The 26,196-nt window shown below is 42.7% G+C and overlaps 4 protein-coding genes across 4 annotated transcripts; all 4 read left to right on the top strand.

Moving 5' to 3' along the window:
- Positions 1-5,261: 5,261 nt before the first annotated feature.
- On the top strand, positions 5,262-5,456 carry CCR75_002524 (uncharacterized protein; the record flags this gene model as incomplete). The annotated part of the gene is made up of 1 exon (XM_067960621.1): positions 5,262-5,456. The coding sequence occupies one exon, from the start codon at positions 5,262-5,264 to the stop codon at positions 5,454-5,456; it is 195 nt and encodes a 64-aa protein (XP_067821784.1).
- Positions 5,457-10,616: 5,160 nt separating this feature from the next.
- Positions 10,617-11,708, top strand: CCR75_002525 (uncharacterized protein; the record flags this gene model as incomplete). Its single annotated transcript, XM_067960622.1, has 1 exon — positions 10,617-11,708. The coding sequence occupies one exon, from the start codon at positions 10,617-10,619 to the stop codon at positions 11,706-11,708; it is 1,092 nt and encodes a 363-aa protein (XP_067821785.1).
- A 7,368-nt stretch (positions 11,709-19,076) lies between these two features.
- On the top strand, positions 19,077-20,471 carry CCR75_002526 (uncharacterized protein; the record flags this gene model as incomplete). The annotated part of the gene is made up of 1 exon (XM_067960623.1): positions 19,077-20,471. One exon carries the CDS (start codon positions 19,077-19,079, stop codon positions 20,469-20,471), a length of 1,395 nt encoding a protein of 464 aa, XP_067821381.1.
- Positions 20,472-22,389: 1,918 nt separating this feature from the next.
- On the top strand, positions 22,390-25,137 carry CCR75_002527 (uncharacterized protein). The gene is made up of 4 exons (XM_067960624.1): positions 22,390-23,446; positions 23,520-24,692; positions 24,769-24,843; positions 24,908-25,137. Exons 1-4 carry the CDS (start codon positions 23,205-23,207, stop codon positions 24,999-25,001), a joined length of 1,584 nt encoding a protein of 527 aa, XP_067821530.1. The 5' UTR covers positions 22,390-23,204; the 3' UTR covers positions 25,002-25,137.
- Positions 25,138-26,196: the final 1,059 nt, after the last annotated feature.

A 26,196-nucleotide genomic window follows, 5' to 3' on the forward strand; every position in this document is an offset into this window, starting at 1 on the left:
GAAATCTCGGAAGTGAGCCACATGAAGGTGGTGAAGCGAAATGAATATTATTCCTGGGACGAGGAAATGGCTGATCCAGAACGTTGCGGTGGGTCAGCAGGTCGTGACCTAACGACGTCGAGAATTAAAAAAATGAAGAACCCCTTGAAGATAGAGGTTGATATCAAGGGAACGCGAGACGACAATTGCGGCTGTGATGGTCGTGGCGTGATCAACGATTGCCTGAATGCCGTCGAAACCAGGTATGTGAAGGAACAACCTGTTCAGTGGGAGCGAAGGGGCGTCAAAAGAGGTTCCGTTCCTGTCATCTGCAGCTGCCCGTGACAAGCCGGGGGATAGGCGTAGTTGCTGCCCGACCAATTACGCAAGGAACGGTGGAGCGCCAAAACTGGGGAAAGTTTGCGCATACGATACTCCCACCAGCGTCGCACACGATCCGACTGCGCGAGAAGGATACCGGTGGGCACCCTTCGTTCGTGAGCGCGGAGGAAGAAAAAAAATCTCGATTTATTTTACACTCCTGCACTCCCAACACGGAATATGTTTAAGTGCGTGGACTGTGTAGAGTCAAGGTATCCACGATCGCTTAGATATGGTGCGAAGCATGGTGTTTACTAGCGATGTACCATTAAGTTCTTGGGGAGATGCAGCCGAGTATGCTGCATACATAATCAACTGGAGTCCTACAAAGGCAAACATAGGGCATATATTCCTAATCCAAATGCTCGCGAAAAGGACACCTGTCTTAAGTGACGAAGTGGCATTTGGTACACTATGTACAGTATACAAGGAAGCTAAATAAAAGGCGCTGGGCGAACGTCGAACGGCGGCTTTCGTCGTCGGAAATGTGACGAGCCGATGAAGGTACAAGGTTTATATCCAAACGTCGAATCGTGGTGATCACCCAGCTTGTCCAGAATGTTAAACGTTTGACGAGAAGCCAAAAGTGAACTTACAAGGACCTTAAAGTATGCTGTTGAACGGGGGAGTATAGCGATGCGCCGCCCAACAGAAATAGAGAACGGTTGTCTGGATGGACATGTGATAGACATTTGACCCGGTCGATGTGCAAAAATTAGACTAAGGTTGTACCATCTGAAGAACTTCATGGAGTCGTCAATATGGCATGTGAAGCCGATCCAAGAATTTTGGTGAGGTGATGAAAAGTAAAAAAAGACTGTACGGGTTACAGCAATGTCTGAAAAGTTAAATTTTTTGAAAGCGAACGGTGTGTGGGAGGTGGTGATACCACCTAATTCATCGCATGTTTTGCACAACAAGAGGGTGTTAAAGACAAAGACAGACGTAAATGATAAGTCGGAAGATTCAAAACTCTACTCGTTGCATGTGGAAATGATAAATCATTCGGCATCGACTACACTTTGACATTTGCTGCAGTCATGAAAAAAAGTACATCCAAAGTGGTACTGGTTTTTTCACGTCGATTGAACGTGCCGGGTCGCCATGGAGATGTACCAAACTAAATGCATACGTAAAGGCGGCCAAAGAAACACATCTGGACATTTTCATGAAGATTTTAAATGGAATAAATTTTGACAAGACAAGTTAGAAGAACACGGTGTCAAAAGTTCAACTCACCTAGCATTTCTAGTGAAGAAATTATTGTGTGGTTTTAAGCAAGCTGGCAGACTTTCGAGCAAGTTACTGTAGTCGAAAATGTGCGATGCTAGATTTGTGCAGTGCACGACAGACATGTGCCTGTATTTCAAGATAGGCAAGGACGAGCTCACAGTAGTCGGGAGTTTACATGGATGCTACGCTGGTTACAGGTACATCAAAGATTGCAATGGACAATTTTTTTGAAAAGATGAAATGATTGAAGATAAAAGGTTTGAAAATTGCAGATAATTTTTGGGTCTTCATATTTCGCTGGATAAGAATTTGAGCTATGTGTTAGACCAAGAAGTATATATTGAGTTACTGCTAAAAGAACACGAATTAAAGATAGTGAACGGAGCGCGAGCTTGAATTGTTGAAGACACTAAAAAATCACTAATTAAGAGCCAGATTACCTCCCTGTAACGGAAGCAAATGGATATGCGAGCGAGAGGATATATTATTCTCTGGTAGTTTTTCTTATTTGCGCGTTGTACAAGACCGGACATGTGCTTTGCGGTGCATCGAGCAAATCAGCAAACTCACAAGCCGACTATGAACGATTGGAAAAAGGCCAAATGAATTTCGAGATTTTTGAAAGATACTTAAGTTGAAGTTCCAGATAGGCGGTACCGGCAAATCATCAGATGATATCAAGATCGAGACCTGGAGCGATGCCAATTTGCAGCTGACGAACCGGATCGCAATTATGTGTCGGGTTATGGTGTGAAGATGGCCACGGTGTTGTACTATTATGTCGTACGTTAGAACAGCCTGGTGATCGATGAAAGCCAAATTTATTGCGACATCGCAGGCTGGTCGTGAGTTTTTGGGATTAAAGAAACAATTCCAAGAGCTGGGCCTGTGGATTACTAAGCCTACGCAAATAAAGATGGACAACAAGCGGCAATAAAGCAATTGGAGAGCGAACAAAGCACGGCAAGTACCAAGCATGTGTATATTCGCTTCAGAATTATCTGCCACTACGCTAGCGCCAAGATTGTAGAACTATGTTTTGTGTGTAAAGCCTGGCATGATTACAGATTTGCTACCGAAGACCCTCCCTGCGCCAAGAATTGTCGAACTGCGCGATTAGTTAAACTTGAAGGCTATAAGGTACGGGTGAGGAGGAATGCCAAAATGTTCTGCTTTTAGCAGGTGAGGAAAGGCCAAGAGCGCACGCACTTGATTGGCAAGTCATAAATGTAGCAATAAGAAAAGCTAGCAATTCAAGGAAGAGCAGTAATATGAGCAGGAAAAAGCGACAAGAACAGGAGGTGCCCTCTTACACATGCATGTGAATATATTTCACGTCTACTTCTACCTACCTTCTCACAAATTGAGAGCCCAAAAAATTACGACGGTGGTGCAACTAAGTCGGTGGCATCTGCTGAGGTGAGCGACGGTCGTAAAGGGACGTCGAATAACATGTTGAAGAATAGTTGAAGGTGCCGTGAACAGCACTGGATAATGTGTTGGCTATTCTCGGGGACTTGTCTGAGCGGATGGGAAGGTTGAAATCCTCTGTATCCGCACTAGTGGGACGCCATGAAACGTCTCTGCGGAGTCAAGTATTTTTTTCTCAAACGATCTTGGGAGTTGCAGCAGAAATGAACCTCCAGGCATTGGAGCGTACTATTTCTCCGAAAAGTTTGCCAAACATCTAACCAACTACTTAATTTAGTGCCCAGCGACCGGCTTATGCAAAAGGTTTAGAGCTTCGTCAGAATGTCAATTGTGACATGGGACAGACACCTGGGCCGTAAATGTATGGACAGAACGTTAACGGTAACTTCTCCTCGAAAGAGTATACCACACCCTGTCATTGCGCCTCCTGGTCGTCAACTTGATGGGGTGCCGGACGAAAGAAAATGAATGTTGGCCTTGCAGCCATTTAATGGAACATAACTATACCATGAACTTAAACGTGATTTCTAGAATGGGGCAAGAAATTCGTTCGCCAAGTGGTTTTTCTGAGCGCATGTGGTTTTGTTGGCCGAGGATATTAAGGTTGATGTTCTTGGACAATACCTTGCGGATACGGCACAAAAAAATAAACCGTAGACAGGTCGAATCTTGGTGGTCGGTAAGTCAAAATCTGGTGTATGATTTGAAACTGTTACTTCAAACTTATTCCACCCGCTCAATGTAAGAGATTATTTGCGGCGGGTAAAGCGCCTCATCGGAGTTGGACTGGTCATTTCTTTTACTGACAGCTGTAAGTGACACTTATGGAGGTGCGCACCATTCGTTTTGAATAACGTCTTTCATTATGCGGACCCATCGATGCGTATAATAATGGAATCCAGCCCGAATACCCATAGATAGGATTTTCTTCGTCAAGTGGAAGAATAATGCCAATTTGAACAGTCTACGAAATTGAGCCGCGCACCAAGAATTTCGGTTGCGACGTGGGAAACGTTGTCGAGTCAGCAAATAATTTAAGAACAACACTGATTAATAGGGGCTTAGAAAATGATACCGCAGTGGTCAAACGGTTCCCTCAAAGTCGCATGCTCTCGAGAAAAGCGAATGGAACAGAAAAAAAGACTCTACCTTTGCAGTCGGAGATCGCTGTGCGATCACCAAAAACCAATAATTTCTTGATAGTGGCTCAAATTACCATCTTGTGAGCGACTTAAGTTTAATGCAAGACCCCGCACCGCCGATTTCTTTGGAGATTGTCTGAAGGCGGCATCAGATGGTGAACCATTTCGAATTACAAGGAATATGCAGCGTGGTGATAAAGGCCAAAGGTTTGGGCACAGAAAACGGTTCGACTTCTCGATGTTCAATACGCGGCAGACCTAAGTGAACATGATTTTTATGGAAAGCTTAAACACAAAAGTTGTTACTTGAATATCGCAAAGGAAGGCGTACAAGAAGAATTCCTATCATGGACGTTGATTGCGGGAATAATGCACTGTTCGTCTAGATTCACAAAGACATTTTACGCAAACCCCATCAGCTTTGATAGAATCATGACTGTCCTGACAAAAAAGGATCATGAGATAGATTCGGATGTTCAGTGTGGCACGTAAATGAAAAAACACTATCGCCGTTATGTTGCAACCTCAATTGTCAGAATGGCCCGAAACACTGTCTCTAAAGTTAAACTTACGGACACAAAGCGAGAAAACTGTTTGGCCTGCGCTAAGGAAAACAAAAGAAATGTTTAATCAAGTAAGAACACCGGTAAAAATTCGTTAATTGATGCCATAGGTGAAGTAATTTTTCACGACCTAAAATGTCTGATAACCCCTGGCTATCAACTTGATAGTCGTAATTTGATAACTTCGACCACAAAATCCAACTTTTGCCGTGATTTCCTGGCAAACAACGAAGGAAATAGCTGTCCTGAAATATAAACATTTTTTTGGCTGCTTCGAGTGACACTTTAATTTTTAAATTCACGTTTTACGACTGATGCAGGTGGAGACATACAAAAATCTGGACGTTTTCTTGTGAGACAGCTGGCAGTTCGCGTCCAGTGAGCGGGGCAATTAATAAGGCGAGCAACGAAAAGCCTGAGCGGATGCACTGCAGCATCATGAACAGGGTGCGAAGCATGGTGAAAAAAAATGTAGCCTCAAATCGGAAGACCGATGAAATATTCGCGGTTGACAGATCACGACCAATGAGACATGCGCAGACGAAAACTATTCATTCGGTTACGAGCCAAGACGAAGTCTCACAATATATTTCCAGGCTTAGACAACATGCGAACGTATAGCGAAGATGGACAGGAGTCAGTGGGCGTGCTTATGGCGATGAATTCGAAGACGTACACGTCAGTGGCATGGCCGCCTTCAGTAGACGTCACACTGATGGATGCGTGAAGACTTCCCTTCCCAGAGGGAATACGGGCAGGCTTTAAATGCGCACTCCTGCATCATGCGGCGCTGGAAAATGTATTGTCTGCGATCCATAAGATAAGAAAGTGTGTTCCAAATATTGACGGATTGAGCCACGTGTTGTGTTCGTTAAACGGGGTAGAAGACTGGTTTGGCCTGCGGCGGAAGTCTCAAAAGAAGGGCCACATGAAGGTGGTGAAGCAAAGTGGGTGCTCAATCACCGGGGCGCCAGAGCAATCTGGATACACATAAACGATAACGACGGCAGCTTCGACGCGGACGAGAGGGGCGACGGCATCGACGAAACTGATTATGATGTCCGAGATGGAGATGGTAAAGAGGTGTTCGGCGAGATTATCGACCATACTATGTGCGTCAGTGACGAGAAAGAGGCTAATCCTGGGACGAGGCAATGGCCGATGTAGAAAACGTTGCAGTGTGTACGCAGGTCGTGACCTAACGACGTCGAGAATTAAAAAAAGAAGAACCCCTTGAAGATAGAGGTTGATATCAAGGGAACGCGAGAAGACAAGTGCGGCTGTGTTGGTCGTTGGGTGATCCCCGATTGCTCGAACGCCATCAAAACCAGGTATGTGAAGAGAAAATCTGCTCAGTGGGAGCGAAGGGGTGCCAAAACAGGTTCCGTTCTTGTTGCCTGAAGCAGTGCATGACAAGCCGCGAAGTAGCCCAAATTCCTGCCCGATTAATCACGCTAGGAGCGGTGGAGCGCCAAAAACTGGGGAAAGTTTGCGCATACGATACTCCCACCAGCGTCGCACACGATCCGACTGCGCGAGAAGGATACCGGTGGGCACCATTCATTCGTGAGCGCGGATGTAGAAAAAAAATCTCGATTTATTTCACACTCCTGCACTCCCAACACGGAATATGTTAAGTGCGTGGACTGTGTAGAGTCAAGGTATCCGTGATCTCTCAGATATGGTGCGGAGCATGGTGTTTGCTAGCGGTGAACCATTAAGTTCTTGGGGAGATGCAGCTGAGTATGCTGCATGCATAACCAACTGGAGTCCTACAAAGGCAAACATAGAGCATATGTTTCTTATCCAAATGCTCGCAAAAAAACACCTGTCTGAAGTGACGAAGTGGTATTTGGTACTCTATGTACAGTATAGAAGGAAGCTAAATAAAAGACGCTGGGTGAACGTCGAATGGCGGCTTTCGTTGTCGGAAATGTGACGAGCCGAAAGGATACAAGATTTATATTTCAAACGATCGAATCGTGGTGATCACCCAGCATGTCCAGAATGTTAAACGTTTGACAAGAAGCCAATAGTGAACTTACAATGATCTTAAAGTATGCTGTTGAACGGGGGAGCATAGCGATATGCTGCACAACAGAAAAGAGTAAGGTCGTCTAAATGAGCACGTGATCGACATTCGCTAGCATTATTAACAGTACTAGACAACATACACTTGTCACAGTGAAGGTGGGGCGCCTCGATTGCTTCACGTACACTGACGAGTAGAGGAAGATTACAGATAGTTAAGAAACCTTAGCTACCAAAGATTATTTCTAAGGCTTTAGAATGGAGAAAAAAGTAAACCTGTAATAATGTATTAAGTATATAAGTAACGATCTTCATTCTACTACTGACTTAAGTCTATATATAACAAATCATATATGGTGCCTACTTGCGCGCCGCACATTCGTGTCTTATAACGATTGGCGGGATTGATTTAAACTTAAATCACAAATCAATAAAACCAATGTCTTATGCGCCAATATTATTAAATATTTTAATATCGGAATTATTTAGCCAAACTTATTAAAGATTATAATGATGAATTTTTTTATTTCTTCTCATACAAAATAATATTTAGGCCGCCGTTCGGGACACAGACGTTTTTGATCCGGACACAGACGTTTTCGTTCCGTACACAGAAATTACTAGTTGGCTAGATCTAAGCTTTTTATTGGCTAACTCTAGGACATTTGATTGGTCAGCGTTTGAATTGGAATACAAGCCCAGCGCTAAAAATCGCCATATCTTCACAATTAACAACCGAGCAACCTTTGCATTTGACAACGACAGAAGATAGTGTATGTGAATGCAAAATACTTCAATTTTGATACGGAAAGGATGAAATACTTTCAATTTTGATTGAGAAAGAATGAATACCATATGAATGAATCAATGGCGTAGCTCTATTCTGATTCGAATACTGTCGATGTCTGTGTCGAGTCCGTCGCTTCTACTGCCGGTGAAACCGCTGGTATATTGCACCCCATTTTTTTTTCTTGTTCGGCCGGCAGCCCTGAAAAGAATACAAAGTCGTGAGTCGTGACGGTAGGCCAGCTGCCCGCAAGCGCGACAAACAGGTGGCCTGCGTATTTTTGAAGGGGCTCAGCGTATTCGAATGCCGAAGTATCGCGACGAGTGGAAATATTTTAAGGCACGGAAGTCGAGGAAAGTGGCCGTTCTCCTGTTCCTACCGGCTCCGGTTCTTGTATGACTACTAGAGTCTTTTGAGAGAGCTTCTCCAGTTCTGCTGCTGCCGGACAGGAAGGTGCCTAAAAGTTGTAGCAACTATTTCCATTACAGCTGGCAAAACTTCCTCGGGATTTGCGATCGCCTGAGGACGAGGAAAGTAAGGTCTGTATAGGTAGGTGCAACTGCTCTGCAACGTCCGAAAGTTGAAGTTGTCGGTCAATCCGTGGCTGATGCCGTAGTCGGTGTTGGCAAGGAACAATCCAACTGCTGCAAATACATTTTGGCATTGATTTGGCGCATTACTGGGATCAAAAGGTCGCTGCGCAAGTTCAAGCCGTAAGAAAGGTTGAATTTTAGTTGGCAACATTGAAATTTCGATAATTTTATCAAGTAAAGAACCTCACCTGACAATGCACATTCGTGAGCGCAGAGTACGACACCAATCGATTCACATTTTAAAGATTATACCTGACGGCGTTAGCATGGCGAGGGCAAGATTTTTCTTTGCTGATTTGCCAACTCCGACCGGTATTCGAGCATGGAACTTTCCATGGATCGTTGTATCGTCTCACAGCATCCGAGTAAGTTTTTCATACTGGTTGGGAGAAAGCGTTTTAATCGACTGTGTGCACCTTCTCCACGAGAGGTCGCAATGTGTCCGAAATGGCGGATCTGTCTCGTCCATGCCTTAACACAATTTTCTTTGTGGGGATCAATCCATACGATCTGGAGATATTGAATTGCCGTCCCACTTCCATTATTGATTTGTTTTGAAATGTACTCCTTAATTAATTGAAGTACGTTTCGGTTTCAGCATACATGCCCTAAAAGAAGGGGAAATTTAAATTAGGTATAGGTCTTAGACGATTGAGTGGATGAGTGCCAATGGACTTACTGAATGCCATTCCTTATGGAGCTCATTCCATTCATCTTCTTGTACCAAAGGTTTGTATTTTGCTAGGACATTCTTTGCAAAATGCCAAGCGCAGAAGAGGACTGCGGGTTTGAGAAGCTGGATTTCAATGCGGTGAATAGAGCAAGCTCGCATCACCTACGAAAGCCACTGGAAGAGATCTCTCCCGCTCAAGAGGCCCTTGAAAAAAAAAATTGCCGTGATATAGAACGGCTCATCCTCGAACCTCATAAAACAAAGCTGGCTTAGAACGACGTAAACAGATTAGTATATCTAAACAGATAAAACAGAGGAAATCGGCATCTGCTCGTCTTGTAAGTCGCATCCATATTAAAAACTTCGTAAAGTTGTCGCAACATTTGGATGGATTCCGGATGAGCGACGAACATCTGGGTCACATGCCCATTGTTATCCAATATTACGTCGATTTCATTTTTTTTCCTCCGAAGGTCTCCATCCGTTGGCGTACGTCCATTCAACTTATCATTTTTTTTGCTTTCCGGCAAACATTGTAAAGTTTTTGCTTGGTCACGTCAATATTATCTTCTTTGGACCTTAGGTCTCGATCTCTCGGACTCGCACTCCAGATTCGATCAAGTCCTTCACTGCCGTCTCTTGGTCTTCGGTCAGACGCATGCAAACAGCGTGACCAGTTGGATGTGATGATGCCTCATGGTTGTGCTCCCCGTGCTCGACTAAAAAACTCCATTGGCCATCTACAAGATAAAATATGGGTAAATGCATGAAGAGATAATCGAATTTCAACTGATCAACAAGGTAAATTACTTTGGCATGATGTTCCGTGCCGACCATTATGAAAGGATAGCCAGTACAAGAGCTCGCGGAGCTTCTTTTCCAACTTCCCTCCTCTAAATTGTGATTGTTTCGGTACATTCCTACGCGATCGCATTTACAATGCACTTTCTGCTTTCCGTTACGTTGCCTGTAAGAATGTTTTGTAAAAATTTAGTATATTTCCTCAGCAAAAACGCATTGAAGGCTTTTGCACGTCATCCTTTGAGGAGTACATTATTCCAGCAAGAGAAACAGGAGGTTGGAGAAACATATTTCTTAAGTTAAATAAGGAGGTATACAGGGGGCGAGATAAATGTTGAAATGGTTGTAGATCCGGATTTGTAAATAAAATATCGAAAGTAGTAAATTTGATCTAATATATAGGTGATAAATTTATGTATAAAAAAGGAAACACCCCGTTTTAGGGAGGGAAAACGGATAAATAAGGTAGAGCATACGAAGGGGCTTAAACTAACATTGGGGGCTAAATATTTGGGGGGGAGTTGAATCGGGAAGGACGCTTTACTGTAGCCAATCAAATGTCCTAGAACTAGCCAATCGAATAGCTTAGAATTAGCCAGTTAATCGTGTCTGTGTCCGGATCAAAAACGTCAGTGTTCCGAAAAGCGGCCTAATATTTATTATTCCTCTAATAGGAAATAATATTTATGTAACGGGAGACCCGTTACAATTTCTGTAATATCAAACAATTAGTGTGAGATGTCGTTCGATACTTAATTAAGATTATTTTGTTCTAAAAGTAAGAATTCAGTAGACAATATAACGAGAAGAGCGTGAATTGTTGCGGTATAGTTTCCACATATGACCTAGCCTCTCGATATAGTCACTGGACAAGGTCATAAAGACGTGTTAAAATCCCAGCTGTCTCTGTCGTCTTAGCAATATATGATGCACTACTTGGCAGATGTTCGTATAATCGGTTGCATAAGCCACTTATGCTTCAATTAGCAATTTGCCTCATCGATGAAGTTCGTTTTTGTGTTTGGAGCGCTTTTTGCTCTCTTCATACGCTTGAATCGTGCCGCACTGGTGGCTAGGGAGGCAAATCCACTTGAATTGAGCCACGACCGAGCGAATTTTCGTAGAATTACGAGGAGGCTAAGAATTGACACTTTGAACGCTAGTGAAGAGAGAAACATCTTTAATTTCTGGCGTCGGAAAAAGCATGCAAACTGGGAGGGTCTCTTGAACGTTGATGATGTGCCCCAATTTACTCCTCGTCAAATTCAAGAAAATATCAAGTGGTCGAAGAAGGACTTGAAAGAAGTCTTGACAGCGCTGAACTTTCGCAAAGTGACAAGCCCAGAAGTTACCAGACAGAAGATGTTCCAACTCGACGAGTATCTCGATTCGCTGGACCTAAAGACAGAGGTTAAGACGATGGACGAAATTGTAGCGAAAAGGTTGAAGGTCTTAGGCATGCTTAAAGGAAATGATTGGGAGCACACGAAGGAATTGAAGAGACATTTGGCTCATGTTTGGGTTATTAAAAGGATTCCTGTGAGAAACGTCTACAGGGGCCTAAAAATGAATGAAGAAGAGTCTTTGGAAAACCTTTTCTCGATTCGAAGCGGCGAAGAGACGCTTGACTTTTTCCTTGATTTCTTTTACGCCACTCGTAAATACCACAATGATAAGGAAGAGTTGGCTGAATTGTTTCTCGAGACGTACGATGTAGCAACTGTCTTGCATTTAATAAATGTCGGATCGCGACTAGACTCAGCACAAGTATTTGTAGCGCAGTTGGAGCATAGTCTTCACCGCAAGTGGAGCTCAATGAGCCACAATAAGGTGTTTTTCGATATTCTTCACCTCGACAAAAAGGGATCTCAAGTCTTTAACACGTTTGAGATGCAGACGTGGTACCGATTTATTAAAGGCACCGATCCTGACGAGGCAGAAGCCAAAACATTAATTTTTTTGATCCATAGCTATGGCACCGCTTTTCTGTCGGACGTGTTGATTCGTGGACAAGGACAATCGATCTCATCGCTACGTCCGATCTTCCGAAAAGCGTTGCTTGATCATTGGGCAAAGCAGAAAACTGGATCTTAGAACAGTTATCAGCGAGCTAGATATTTTCCAGGGAAATGATGATGCTGGAAGGTTGAGGTTGCTATGTTGGAGGCTTACGTGGAGCACAAGGCTGATATGTTGCAATCGCAAGTGGGAAGAGACAAACGCGGTGAAGCAGCTGGAAGACTGGGGCGCTTTTGATAACATGCAAATGAACAGTCACAAAAACGAGCTTAATATATTGAAACGGAAGTTGCTGACGAATTATAACCTCTTGGATCAACTATTAAAAGGGCTTACTATAACGTATTTTAAACAGAAATAAAGTATATGTCATGCTCGACTTGCTGCAAATTCACTTTTGCATTGTTTAGGTTGTGAATTTCCATGACAGCTAAAAACGTAAATTTCTAACGACACGCTGGCAAGGATATTATTGCCATGATTATCCGCACTATCTTAAAGCACCAGTGAAAGCAATCAACCAAAACGTGATATGTTGCTTATGGTCTAAGTGACGTGGCCTAGCTTGATTTAAATTGTTGGGCACCTAATTTTGCTTCTAGCTACAATAACGTAAGCAAACTTTCAAGGTGATAGCCGCAAGCACTAGTTGTTAAGACAAGGACACGAATTGAAGATGATTAAGCAGAACATGCCTCGTACGGTGCTGCTAGTCTTTTCTACGCTTTCGTGTGGTAAAATTTATCAAGCGATCCTCTTAATTTTATCGATGAGCTATTAAAATGATCATTTAAATGCAGTTACTTGTAAGAAGTCATCGAAGCTCCCCTGCTGCTTTCATTTTCCCTGCGGATTGACATCTTGCAATATTTGCGGCACAAGATTCATGAAGTCGCAAAGCCACGACGACTTGCAAATAATTGAGGCTTGAATGGCTTAAGATTGCACTTCGGAAGATTGAGGCTTACGGTTTCTCTCGTCGCACTAGAAATTTGAAGCCTGCTCGTTGTGCAACACACCGTAATGTGCCTTGTTCACCTTTTCAAAAACTAGCTGGAAAATAATAACTGAACATGCCCGATTATTGTCAGGAATGACGGTAAATGACGACTGAATCAAATTTTAGTTTTACTAACTGATACTTTTGGTATACTCCTTAAGGTATCTCCTATCCTAAATCTAAATCTTATCATCTCTCCTAATTGCGCAAACCTTTTTACTTGTTTTTTATTATGGCGCATGTGTAAAATTGAATTAAAAAATGAATGGTTCAACAGATAATTCGAAATTTCGGTTTATACTTGATAAAACATCGAAATTAAAGGTTGGATTAATCCTATCCATACTTAAGCCTTGCCACATTTAGGATTAATCATTTTAATAATTTCGAATGTCCCACCTTTCTTGCCGCAAACTTAGCTCTTGGTGTCCCCATATCTTTCGCAGCGTGCTTCTGCGAGTATCAAGCATAACTAGATCTCCAACCTTGAATTCAACTTGATTTATTCGGCGCTTTTAATCGTAGTATGGTTTTTGCGAAGCTTGTGCTTTTAAAAGATTATTGCGAGCCTGATCGATGATCGCTGCTCGTTCTTCGATAAACTCTTTTGCGTATACGTCAATCTCCTCGTATCTATTTCAAAGGGAGAGTATCCCCCTGGATGCACTAACCAGTGTAGAGTGTGCATACTCTATGCTTCCCAAGTGTTCGGTCCAGTCAGTGCCATGGTAAGATATCATGCATCTGAGTGCGTCCTCTACCACAAGGTTCTGGCGCTCAGTCTGTCAACCGACTTGAGCCCGATGAGCGGTTGTCATACTTAGACGAACACCGATGATCGTCATCAAAGACTTTCAAAACATGGACGTGACACTCATGATAACTTCTGGAAGGCCATGGTGTCGAACGACAGCATCGAAAAATACTTTGGCTGTTGTGCATGCATCGTCCTTTACGTGCACTACTAAGTACTTCGTTCGTTTGGAAATTTTGTCGACAACAGTTAGGATGGCATCAAATCCATTGGACAAAGGAAGCTTTGTTATGAAGTCCATTGACACCACTTGCCAGCAAGCATCCGGTATTGGAATTGGCATAAGTAATCCGTTTTTTCGTTGATTATCATATTTCCAACGTGCGCAGGTTTTACAAGTTTTGACATATTCCTTGACGTCTTTCTGCAACGATTTCCAGTAATACCATTGAGCAAATCGCAAGAATGTTCTGCGATTTCCGGATGAGCAGCTATTGCCGAATCATGATATTCCGATATTACTTTCGTTCGCAAACGGTTGTTGTTGGGCACGCAAAGATGTGTGAGTTTATTTGATGTGCGCAAAAACAACAATTCCTCTTGCTTGACAAACAACGAACTTGTTTCGGAGCTTTTCTATGCTTCTTCAAACTCGGCATCTCTGGCGTAGCCTTGTTGAAGTAGCTTAAGAACTTCTAGTGACAACTCGACATACGACGCTGTCATTAAGGGGGCAACTTGCAGAGCCTTCGCCTCCTCCCGAGTTAGAGTTGGCACCGAGGGCGAACAAAGTAAACGTGTACCTCGTTGTTGGCAACTGAATCGCACTTATGAAAGTAGATATTGTCCACGACAGTATCATCAGGTCGGCGCGAAAGCACATTAGCTTACGACCATTAATGTGGTGTATCGTAGACGTGTATTGAGCGAAGGTGGTCAAGGATCGAGCCAACTTCGGCGAGACTTTCGGATGATGAAGCATCCAAGAGCAGGCGCTATTGTCCGTGAGAATTTTAAACTGATGGCGATAAAGGTAATAACGTCATTTGTCAAATACAGCTTTGATTGCAAAGAGCTCCTTTTCATGAGCAGGCCAATTAATCTTATGGACTCTAAGCTTCTTCGAATAAAACGCTACTGGATAGTCATGTCCATTGAGAAATTGCGATAAAACACCTCCAACGCACGACCCTGATGCATCCGTAGTGAGAACAAATGGGCGTGAAAAGTTGGGCAAAGTCAGCACAGGGGCGACTTACAAAATGGGCGTGAAAAGTTGAGCAAAGTCAGCGCAGGTGCAATTTGTAAGCCCCCCTACGAAGGAATCCTCTTGTTCTGCATTTTTGGGAATCTTTCTTACCGAGATGTCTCAACGGCAGAACTATGTGCGCAAACTGATGAATAAAGCGGCGATAATAACCAGCAAGACCAAGAAACCTTTGCAATTCCTTTACAGAGGTAGATGGTGGCCACTTAGCGATTGCTTCCGTTTTCGTGTTATCAACGGATAATCTTTTGCCAGAAACAGTGTGCCCCAAAAAGCTGACCTCTTGGCGCGCGAACTTGCACTTGCCGATGTGAGCGAAGAGTGTCTCCTTGCGTAATCCGTCGAACACGATAGCATGATGTCCAAGATGCCCGTCGCATGAGACGGAAAAGATGCATATATCATCTAAATACCACAACAAATGGGAACTTTCCAAAAAGAACACGCATCAAGCGCGACCAAATGCCAGGCATTCCAGCAAGGCCCATCGAAGCAACGCCCCCCTGATACGTCTCGTTTGATGTGCGAAACGCAGTGTACTTTTTGCCACGGATGGATACGCATCTGATGGTACCCTTGAGCGAAGTCAATGACTGTGAAATAGCTTATACCTCGCATCTTATCGAATAATTTATCGATTCGCGGCAAAGGTATTTTAGGGACGACTGACTTTAAGTTGACGTAACGAAAGTCAATCACCCAACGGGGCAAAATTTTCGCATTTTCGGATTGAATCCATTCCGAACGAGATACACTCGTACCGGTTGTTGGGTCCTTTTTAGGAATGCCAAAGATGTTTGATACCCAAGGCGAATCTGAAAGCTTGATTCTTTCGCGCGAAGGGTTCTCATCGACGAATTTCTGTAAAGCCTTTTGTTCAATTTGTGAAAGTCGAATCGGCGGACGACTACTCGGTTGCGCACCGGGTTGCATATTAATTTCAAACTTAACCGACCGTTGAGGAGGCAAACAATCCGGGAACATTTCCGAATACATCTTTATAGGAATCGAGTAAAGCCTTTAACCTTTTTTCACGAGGTTTTGAAGATTCCGACTCTTGTTAAATTTTGACACGATAGACTTCTTCGTATTGTGATGTTTTCAATTTCCTTGAAAAGTCGGCAAAGGAAATAATGTCCGGTTCAAAAACCTCATCCTGTGGTATGTCACCACTTTTGAACGAAACTTGATGAGTACGCAAATTTATGATTGGATCGTGCGCAGTAAACCAAGGCTTACCCAGAATTACATCACGGGAACTGCTCATTGGCCACTCAATAACCGGAACGTCAAAGAATTATTTACCATCAAAGGAGATACTTGCGACTCCTTTCTCCACCTTCTTTTTGGTGGTATTAGTGCCGTCGAGACGAGTGGCTTGAAATGCCACTTCAGACATGACGCGTTGCAGCAACCCCGACTTCACATTGCAGGTGGCGCCAGAATCGAGCATTATAAAGACAGCACGATCTTCAAGATGACCCTTTTTGACGATCACATATTTTCCCATGAAGGAAGCAAAGTCAGCTTCACTTAGTGTGCTGATAGCTTCATTTGACACAGTTGCGATGGTTTCTTCTTCGACTGACTCATTCTCGAAATAGTTGACGTTTGCACGATCGCGACGATATCCGTTAGCTCGATTATTTTGCTGGTTCCTGTGCTTGTAACACTACTGATTCGTGTGCCCCAGTTTTTTTTGCAGTACACACACTTTGGTTTATTTGGACGTCGGTTCTGGACGCAAGAAGACCTATGAAATGGCCGAGCATTGTCGATTTCCATCGGCTCTGGCTCATTGTTTAATTCTCTGGCCACATTTGGTGGACCAGGACGAGGGGTTGTAGCGGTGTGATGATGATAACTACCCGAACGTGCGCATTGAAAGTCAAGCACCACAGTAATAGCCTCCGACAGTGTGACATATTCTTAAGTTCTTGTTTTAACCCTTGTTGAATATAGATGATTTGGTCTACTTCAGTCATGTGCTCAACTTGCGGAATAATATATCGAAATTTCGCAATGTAGTCCGTTAAGCCTTTGCAATTGGCTTAACTCAGCCGATGCAGATCGTCTCGAAGACGTTGTTGCAGATCCGCAGGAACGAATTCCTTTTCCACTGCTAGAAAAAACCATTGGCTGAGTGAATTTCTGATTGATGTAGCAAGAACCATTGTGCTGCTGGTCCTCGCAATGAGCTTTCTATTACAGCAAGTAATTGAGGAGCCATTGCGTCCTAATTCCACTTCGTACCGCGCGCAATAAAAAATTGCTATAATTGCAAGTAATAAAGTCAAATCGACTCTTCGCTTCTTCCGCTTTACGTCGGTATCCTGTCCACCTTAAGCCCACCTTCCTTTTGGGAATTTGCCAAATTTTTGATTAACTCTTGTTGTTGCTGTAGCATATGCATCATTTGCTGCATTAGCTTGGAGTTTGAGGGCTCGCCCAGGATGAGAGAAGGATGTGTTTGGAACTTTTAAAATACTTAGTTGTTTAACTTATTTAAGTCTCTTAAGCTAAACTGAAGATCCTTCAAAATGGTGCGCTCGGCTTCTTTTAAAAGTGCGTCTACTTCGTGTAGCAGAGCTGATAAGGTGACCCTTGCTTAGGCAGGCAGGCTTTTTCCTTGGTGAGTTGTTTTGCTAAGATCTTTGCAATGCGTTCGGTCTTTTGTAAAAACGCAAGTCGATCGTTTGCAGTCTTGCAGACTTCCCACCGTACTCAAAGTGGAAAGCCTTACTGCAGTCGAATGGAATCTGAGTATTTGCCTTTCACTTCTTGCTCATAGAACTTAACGATTTACTTTAGCCTTTAGGCGTAATGCGTTAAAGATGTAACCTTATCCCAGTTGGTATTTCACTGAGTTGAGTCGGACCCAACCTTACACAGACTAAGCGACTATATCTGCCTGACAGACGCTTAGATTTTACAGTGGAAACTGAAAGCCACACACTCAAAACTGCTACGCAGCGCTTTCAAAAAGAATGGAGCAATTGACTGCGGGCGGAATTTCCCACGCTACAAGCAGTACGTTACTGGCTGCGAGCGGAATCTCTCACGCTACAAAGAGTGCCGGGCAATACAACGCAGTGCAGTCCAACGAAGTGCGAACGAAGAATAAGCGAGCAGACGGCAGAGACGGGAGCGGACGGCGAAGATGCAAGCGGACGGCAAAGACGCGAGCGGATGGCGAAGACGCAAGCGGACGGCGAAGACGCGAGCGGATGGCGAAGACGTAAGCGGATGGCGAAGACGCAAGCGGACGGCGAAGACGCAAGCGGATGGTGAAGACGCAAGCGGAAAACCAACAAGTGCTACTACTTGCCAGGAATGAGGGTAAATTACGACTGAATTTAAATTTAGTTCTACTACCGATGCTTTTGGTACTCTTTAAGGTCTCGCCTATCCTAAATTTAAGTCTTTCTAAGTATCATCTCTCCTAATTGCGCAAACCTTTTTACTGGTTTTTTTATAATGGCGAATATATAAAATTGAATTAAAGAAAATGAATGGTCCAAAAGATAATTCGAAATGAGTGGTCAAGGGCTCAGCGAGTTGACTGTCCTGACAATTATACATAGATTAAGAACACGGACTATTTACAATGTGTTGCTTGCAATTCTGTCCCTTACATCTACATACGAGTATAAGTGCACGTTTACAAAATTGAACACAAACGTCTTAAACTACACAATATAACTACTCTTGGTCGTTGGATGGACTAAAATTTTGCCATGTTACGATAAATCCAGACTTTTTTGCCGTTCTATCTACGAGCACGATGCGGTAGAAATTATTGCGCGCAACCCCCAAATGACTTCTTTCGCAAGCCACCTTAAAGATGCAATGGCGTTCCTTTAATATCATTGCGAACGGAATTTGTCTCTCGATGAGTCTTGTATCTAGATAATCCCTTCTAGTGGACTTAAATGTGATGGCTTCACTCAAAAAACAGAAGTCGCTTGAGCAGAAGGATAAAGAATGCAGCTTTTTAAGATTCTTCAGCCGTTGCTTAAATTCTCATCACGGAGCTAACTGCTTCGTCAGGAAAGTGAAGTAAAACAAAAAAAAACAGCCGTATGAATATCCTCACAGTAACAGCTTAGAAATGGCATAGCCTACTTAACTAAACAGCAATGAGATGGTCTGACGTTATGAAAAGTCGCAATTTATCTATCAAGTATCTGAATTCGTAGTGGCAGGTCGTAGAAACGCTACAACAATCTCTCTGCCACGGCCTATAGTCCGGGCAGGGTGTGCTCAATTGTTTTCATCTGGCGTTCAGTACTATACGTTTCCACATCGCTATAGTGCCTGGCTTGTAAGCTATCCCAACATTCTGACGTATTCATTTCGGCCTTGGCAACTCGAATTACTCGCTTGATCCGTCATTTGACTTAATATTTAGCGGCGGTTAATATGTCAGCACAGGACTCGCTATATGGCAACTATACTCTCCATTTGCGAGTGCATTCGGCCAAGAACTTGCGCGCGGTCACTCGAGGTTTTTACTGCAAATTGTACCTAGGAGATTCGCCCGTCGTCGAGGGTCTTGGACAGCGAAAATATTTAATCAAAATCGACAAGGATCAAGGTAGCAGTTACCAAACACTCCATACTAAATTGCAATTGACTACCAAGAAAGACTGTCCGGAGTGGAACGAAAAGTTTCAGCTAAATGTTAGGAACCCGCAACGAGAGGTGCTTACAATCCGTATCAAGAATCACACTTTGATATACAGTCCAACCATTGGGGCGTGTGTCGTCCTTTTGCGACACCTTCAACTTGGGCAAACCCTTGACAAGTCTTTTCCGCTGTATAAAAAAGATAAACTTAGTGGCGAGATTCGACTGCAATTTTGTCTTCAGGAACGCGTTCGATCGGCAATTACAAGACGTCGACATTCGCAATCAAGTGAGGAACTGATTCGAAGATTAATGCAAAAACATCAAGCGTTGGAGGACGAACATCAACGAAAGTCGGCTTTGGAAAAGGGTTGCAAGAACGACGGAAACGCTGTAGGGTCTACAATTTACAATCAAGAGTGTGACATGGACTTCCTACCAAATTCCAAGCATTGTGGAGTGAGTAAAGAGGTTCGTGATATTACGCAGCAGGCGACGAGTTCAAGGGTACATACCAATATCGTGGATAACAAAAAGCGTGAGACGACTTTATGTTTTCGGAATGGAACTTCTTGTTTTTCAAATCCTACGAAAAATCAAAATATTGGTACGAAGTTTCTATCAATAAAAAAGCGAGAACAGGTTGTGCGCATTCCTCCGATGACGTCGGATTTCTACGAATCTAGACCATCTATGCGCGAACATCGAGACGAACGTCCATACGGCAAAAAATGGAATGAGAAAAGATGGAGTTGTGATGGTAAGCTTTCTAGTTCTAGCTCGAGGAATCGTCAAGAAAAAAACTGTGAAATTTGGTCAGAAAATACATCCGCGTTATCTGGAAGCAGAGTCAAAAGTCAACTTTTAAGCCAACAGGGGAACGAGTTTTTCAGCAGGTCAGCGCACTTCGAGGACTCATTTTTGTCATCGTCTCAGGATGAGCACCACATTGGCTTTGGTCATCGAGGCGAATCGGCCCAGATGCAAAGGAGACGTGAATGCGCACAAAGGGTTGGCAATGCTCGAGAGAACCACGAAAACAGCTATTCGTCATCTATATCATCATCAGAATCATCCATGTCGTCGTCTCAAGAGAACAGCTTTTTAGCTTCTATTCAGAGGACAATGAGACAAGCTCAAGGTTGTGCTATGCATGCTAGAAGGACAGATTTACGCGCTTCCATCTAATCTTCCTTACGATATACCACATACACTCAGATGGATAGGATCGATTATTAATCTTATGTAGGTAGGAGTATTAGTGACCATTTCCTGAAAATATTGCTAAATTTGCTTCAAGCTCCTTGTGTGTGAAAAACCCATGTTAATTGGCAATTTACGCGTTATTTCAATCACCATTGCGCTTAATACTAATTTGGCATTTCATAAAAAAAAATATTTTTGCTATTTTGCGGAAATTGGCTGCTTAAGTTTGGGAAATACAAGTTTGTAATTATGAGTAGATACAAATATCCCCCGCATGTATTGTAGTGGTTGGTAGCATGCAAGTAGTACATGTGGTGTCAAGGGCTGTTAAGACTGTCAAATTAGAAAATAGCAAAGGACACTTTAAAATAGAGAAATCATATCGCTTTTATTTGAGCAGACATATTTCAAACAATAGAGGTTCACAGATTGATATCCAGATGGCAGAGTAAAACACTTGGGCATCAACACATTAATATATCCATTTCAAGAAAATGATTTGGTAACTTTTAAGCTTGATATTATTTAGCAATTTTTGAAATTTGTCGACAAATATAAACCTGCGAAGACAGACATCATTAGGGAGTGATCAAATTTTGGACAAACTGCTACCAATGTGACGTTACGAGTCAAAATATTTCGATAAATTTGTGTTACACAGAAATATGCTCAGACCTTAGTTTCAGAAATTAGTCATATACATTCCAAGAGATCTTTAATTGTCGTTTTGTCAAGACGTAAAACCAAAGCGGTTTGTATCAAAATTTTGGTAAATACACATAAATCAGGGCTCAAGGACTTCTGCAATGTCATTGTGAGGCAATAACTGCTACCTACCGACTACAGAATCTATATTAAACGTTCAAATCCCCATAAATATCTCGTTGTCACATAGTGATACATGCTGACCGGACTTCCTGTGACATGGATACGTTCGAATCCAAGGCCGCCGGGGAGCGATAAAATCTGTGATTTCCAATACTTTTGCTGCTCGCTACGGCGATTTCTCAAACGACCTTAATTTCAATAATCCCAACATTCATTTAAAAAATGTGTTGCAAAAATATTAATATATTCTTGCAAGACATTTTCTTCTACTTGATTGTACCTTCGATTAAAGACGTGGGTAGACTCCAGCTAAATTAAGCTTTTTCGTAGCCATTCGTTTGCGCTTCTAAGTCGACAAGTTTGCTGTCATTAGTCAAAGTTTATCTAACGCTAGCTTACACGATTATGGTCAGGCATCACTGTAAATCCTAAGTACTTAACCTCTGCACTTGAGCATTTGTAGATCATTACGGTTATATATAAAACACGCGTTGCTTTGCAAGTGTTGAGGCTAAGAAAGCAAAAGCGTTTCTGCAGCATTTCGCCACCAAAATAAGAATTCTTTCTTCGGCAATGATTGCAATATTGATTAAGAATCGACTGCAATCTTTGCAATAGTAAGAATCTTGAGCCGGTTTGAGCAATAAGCATATGGTGACGACTTCTTCTGTAATGAAAAAGTACTAATCTCAGCATAAGAGCTTCGCAAGTTGGTTGAAATGCAACGATATTTCTTAAGCAAGCCAGTTCAGCTCAAATCTTAAAGTAAATACATGCTAGAGTTGACAAAAACTTGTTCGCTTTCTTACAATATTTTTCTTAAGACATCTGTATTTATGCTAAGTAGTTTATCTACCATCGTCTAACCTGTTAGTGAATGACACGTGTTTTTTTCTTAGCCACAAAAAGAATCACAGCCTGGTGTCGAACACACCAATCCAGTGGGCCATAAATTATTTTCATCTTTATTCCGCAACAACGCCTTAATTTGTCGTCTTAGCTTCCTGCAAAAGATGAAGTATGTATAATACGAGTATTTCATTGAGGCGAAGTGCTTATTCCATGTATGTGCAGTCAATTAAGCGAAAGTTCCGGCTTAAAATTTCGACCAACGATTAAATTGTATCGGATTCGAGCCCATTAATCAAATTGAACAGGTATAAGAAGTCGCTTTATGGTTTTACCGATCAGCTGAAAATGTAAATATTGAGAGAGAGTGTAATTTTTAATTATTTGAGACTTCTAGGTTATCCACAAAACGATCCAAGTACGTGAACATAGTCAGACCCAAGAGCAGAAAAAACGACTTTGAGTTATTACCTGCTATTTAAAACATATATTGGTGACTTGGGAAAAGCACGAGAAAACAGCGAAGCCGTGTGTTGTTGCGTAGTTGTGGTAGTGATGCAATAAGATGCTTAGAATGCCCGTGAAAGTGCCAAGTGGGCCCGCATTAAAACAGTCGCGGAAAATAAATGATTTCTTATAATCTACAACTTCCGAGCTTTTTTTTTTTTCACGTTCCCTATAATCTTATCGCAATGTCAGCCCCACATAGTGCGAAATTATCATCCTCGGTGTATTCTTTCTGCTGAACTTGCATCGAGGACGTAACAATCAGACGTTACGTCAGGATTAAAAATATGCGACCTCTCCATTGTGCCTGTCCAAAATACACCAAGAAAAAGTCTCTCGCAGCAGCTACGAGGATCTTAAGTATACAACACTCGTCGTGTTCGCCTTGTCTTCGTACTTTATCGAATCAGGTTGTAAACTAAGAAACCCGTGACACAAAAACGTACCGTAGTAATAAAAGACCTCACTTGCAGACTCGCCTCATAAAAAATTCAACGTGTCCAGCGTGATAGTATCAAATTAAATCCAATCATGATGACGCTGTCTGACCGACCTCGTCGAAAAGCAAAACGAACGGACGTGGATTACGCCGTTCTATCCTCGGGTCAACAGATCCCCGAGTATTCAGACGAGAACGACGACTCGAACGACGAAAGTTACGGCTCAAACTATCGAAAGAAGCGTCGCAAGCAAAAGACCGAGTGTTTCATTTGCCATCGACCACCCCGAACGTACAAACGGACTATGCTTCAATGTGACAGCTGTTCGCGACTGTAAGTTTTTTTTTTCATTTCTTCCATTTTTTTTCATTTCTAAAATGAAGGGATACGATTTTAATCCTTATAGCTACCATGCCGCGTGTGGCAAGCCATTTCAGTCCGCTTCGATTTTAGGCAACACAAGCTGTTACGAATGTCTTCAAGAAGCCAAAGTAGACTCGTTAAGTGCTCTTCCTCGCGAACCTTTAAATTCCATTGCGGATTTTGTCAAAATTTTGAAAAAAGCCAAGAAAATTCTCATCATTGCTGGAGCAGGAATTAGTGTGTCATGTGGGATTCCTGATTTTCGTTCAAAGGATGGCATTTATGCCATGGCACGGAAAATGGACGTCGTGTTGCCGGAACCCGAGTGTTTGTTTCAAATTGACTACTTTCGAGACGACCCGGCCCCGTTCTTCGAAGTCGTACGCCATGCGTTTGCCACTTCACCGAAACCGTCATTGACTCATTGGTTTTTTAAACTTCTTCAAAACAAGAACAAATTGCTTCGTGTGTACACGCAAAACATTGATGGACTTGAACAAGCTGCTGGCGTAACGCGGTGCATTCCTTGTCACGGTAGTTTTGCTTATTCAGCGTGCATGCGCTGCAAGAAGCGGATGTTAACAAGTTCATTAATGCCAGTGATTCAAGCTGGCATTGTTCCATCTTGTTCCGAAGCACATTGTCGGGGTGTTTTCAAGCCTGAAATTACCTTTTTTGGTGAGATGCTTCCGGACAAAGTTAGCACCATGATCACCAAGGATCGAGTACGAGCCGATTTGCTGCTTGTCATGGGCACATCGTTGAAAGTCGCACCGGTGATGGAAATTCCAAGTTACTTACCGTCACACATTCCGCAAGTGGTGATTAATAAAACGGCATTAACGAAAAAAAAATTGAAAGCAAAAGTACGTGTGACGAATGGCATGGTGAATTCAAGGAGTGGCTTTTTGAACGACAAGCTGGAAACACGGGATGAAGAGGACTTTGATATGTCACTCTTGGGAAACTGTGATGATATTCTTCGGTACGTATGTGCACAAGCGGGTTGGGAATTGGAGCCACCCGCGCATCAAGTGGAGATGACAGAGGCAGCAACTTTAGAGAATCAAGTCGTTTTGCATGAAAATACTTGTCGAAAGCGCGTTTATTGTTTTGGTACATGCCAATGCAAGAATAAATTAGCGACTAATATGGACAAGAAGGATGAAGGACAGGATGAGGAGCAAGAGAAAGAAGAGCTACACGACATTGCATGGTACGTTAAATAATCGAGGGTGTTTGATTCATTGTTTTGACGCAACGACTTGATGTAAATTGGCGTGAATAAGTAGCAATTACTGCAGACAACGAATTGATACGGAGGCCGAGCCAATCATTGGCTCCAAGACTGTGCACTATCATTGCAAGTACGTCTTGTGAGACTTTGTTTTAAAGAATTTGATGAATTTAAAAAAGTACTTGTGCTTGCAGCGATTGCTTTGATTACGATTTGTGTGGCGAGTGCTATCTTATGAGAAAAGACAAGCACAAGGGGGGCAGGCATCGATTCTCGCAGTGTTTATAGGGTTGAAGGCTTTGCCTGAAACTTTCAAGATAAATGCTCTACCAATTTCTTTAATCAAATAAAAAAAGGCTGTAATTGTAGAATTTCCGGATTTTTGAATACAATTGGTATGAAAGTGTACCTAAAGTTACGCTTACTTTGTGAAGAGACAAACCTCCTCTAATTTACATGAATTCAAAAAGGAATTGAAATTAACGTTTTACAATTTAAAATTGCTTGGCTTGATTTAATATATCTTACATATTCAATTGGCTCATGAAGCCGCAGAAGTCGTCAATGACGTATGAGTTTTTGACTCCATAGTCTTCCTGCCTACTTGATCTCGTACAGAAACTTCTAATTCCAATACTATCTGGCTCCGTGTTTCGCATTTAACTTACGCCTGTCGTCGACGAGAACCTCCATACCTAGCGGTACACGCAGATAAATCTCTAAATGCTCATCCTTGCCTTGACGGAGGTGCAGGCACGCGCCGATTCCTTTGTATTGGGCTAAAGTTGCTCTAATGTTACACAGTTTCCGTTAAGTACACTTAGTGTACTTAACAGGATGGTCAATTACTTCAAAAAGGTAATTAGACCCAGCACTCGGGTGTGGTTCTCATTTGTGACCAACCCTTGTGTATGTGATGCACATGGGTGCATTCACATTAGGAGGGATGACGGCTAGCGTCATCCGTTGCGCGAGATATCTAGTAAGATATGCTCGCAGTACATGTTAGTGTTGTCGACAGAGATGACACTTTTGGATTGGTTAGAAATAGGTTTTTAGATTTAATGCGATTAAATATATACTATTTTGAAAACTACTTCTTACTTGGTAAGTGCGTACGAAAGCTGGATCACCGCTCCCGTGATGACACGAATATCAAAGAACTTAGTGCGTTAGGTAAGGTCGGTAAGGCGCCCACCACAACAACCTCACTGCACGCGAGAGTGGACGGTCAAACCGCTTCCTCTCTGTTCTAGGGTATCTAAGTAGAGCTAGGCCGCATTAAGACGTGCCCGCCTACACTTGGTAGCACTTGTAATCTTTCCCGCGACCCGCATCTCTGAGCGGGTACGTGGATGAGCCTCAACATCGAATGAGCTCATTTCCAACATCGAAAAGGCTCATTTCCCACACCTTTCCGAACATCATCCGGAGGTGAAAGAACACTTGGCGCCGGGAATTGTCGAACAAGCCCTGGCAAGGT

Source organism: Bremia lactucae, linkage group LG2, assembly GCF_004359215.1.
Source record: "Bremia lactucae strain SF5 linkage group LG2, whole genome shotgun sequence".
NCBI classification, from domain to species: domain Eukaryota; phylum Oomycota; class Peronosporomycetes; order Peronosporales; family Peronosporaceae; genus Bremia; species Bremia lactucae.

Bases quoted from the DNA above. Each gene is read 5' to 3' on its own strand.
- CCR75_002527 (XM_067960624.1), top strand. From the start codon at position 23,205: ATGATGACGCTGTCTGACCGACCTCGTCGAAAAGCAAAACGAACGGAC. The intron at 23,447-23,519 runs GTAAGTTTTTTT...TAATCCTTATAG, and splicing joins TGTGACAGCTGTTCGCGACT to CTACCATGCCGCGTGTGGCA. The intron at 24,844-24,907 runs GTACGTCTTGTG...TTGTGCTTGCAG, and splicing joins ACTGTGCACTATCATTGCAA to CGATTGCTTTGATTACGATT.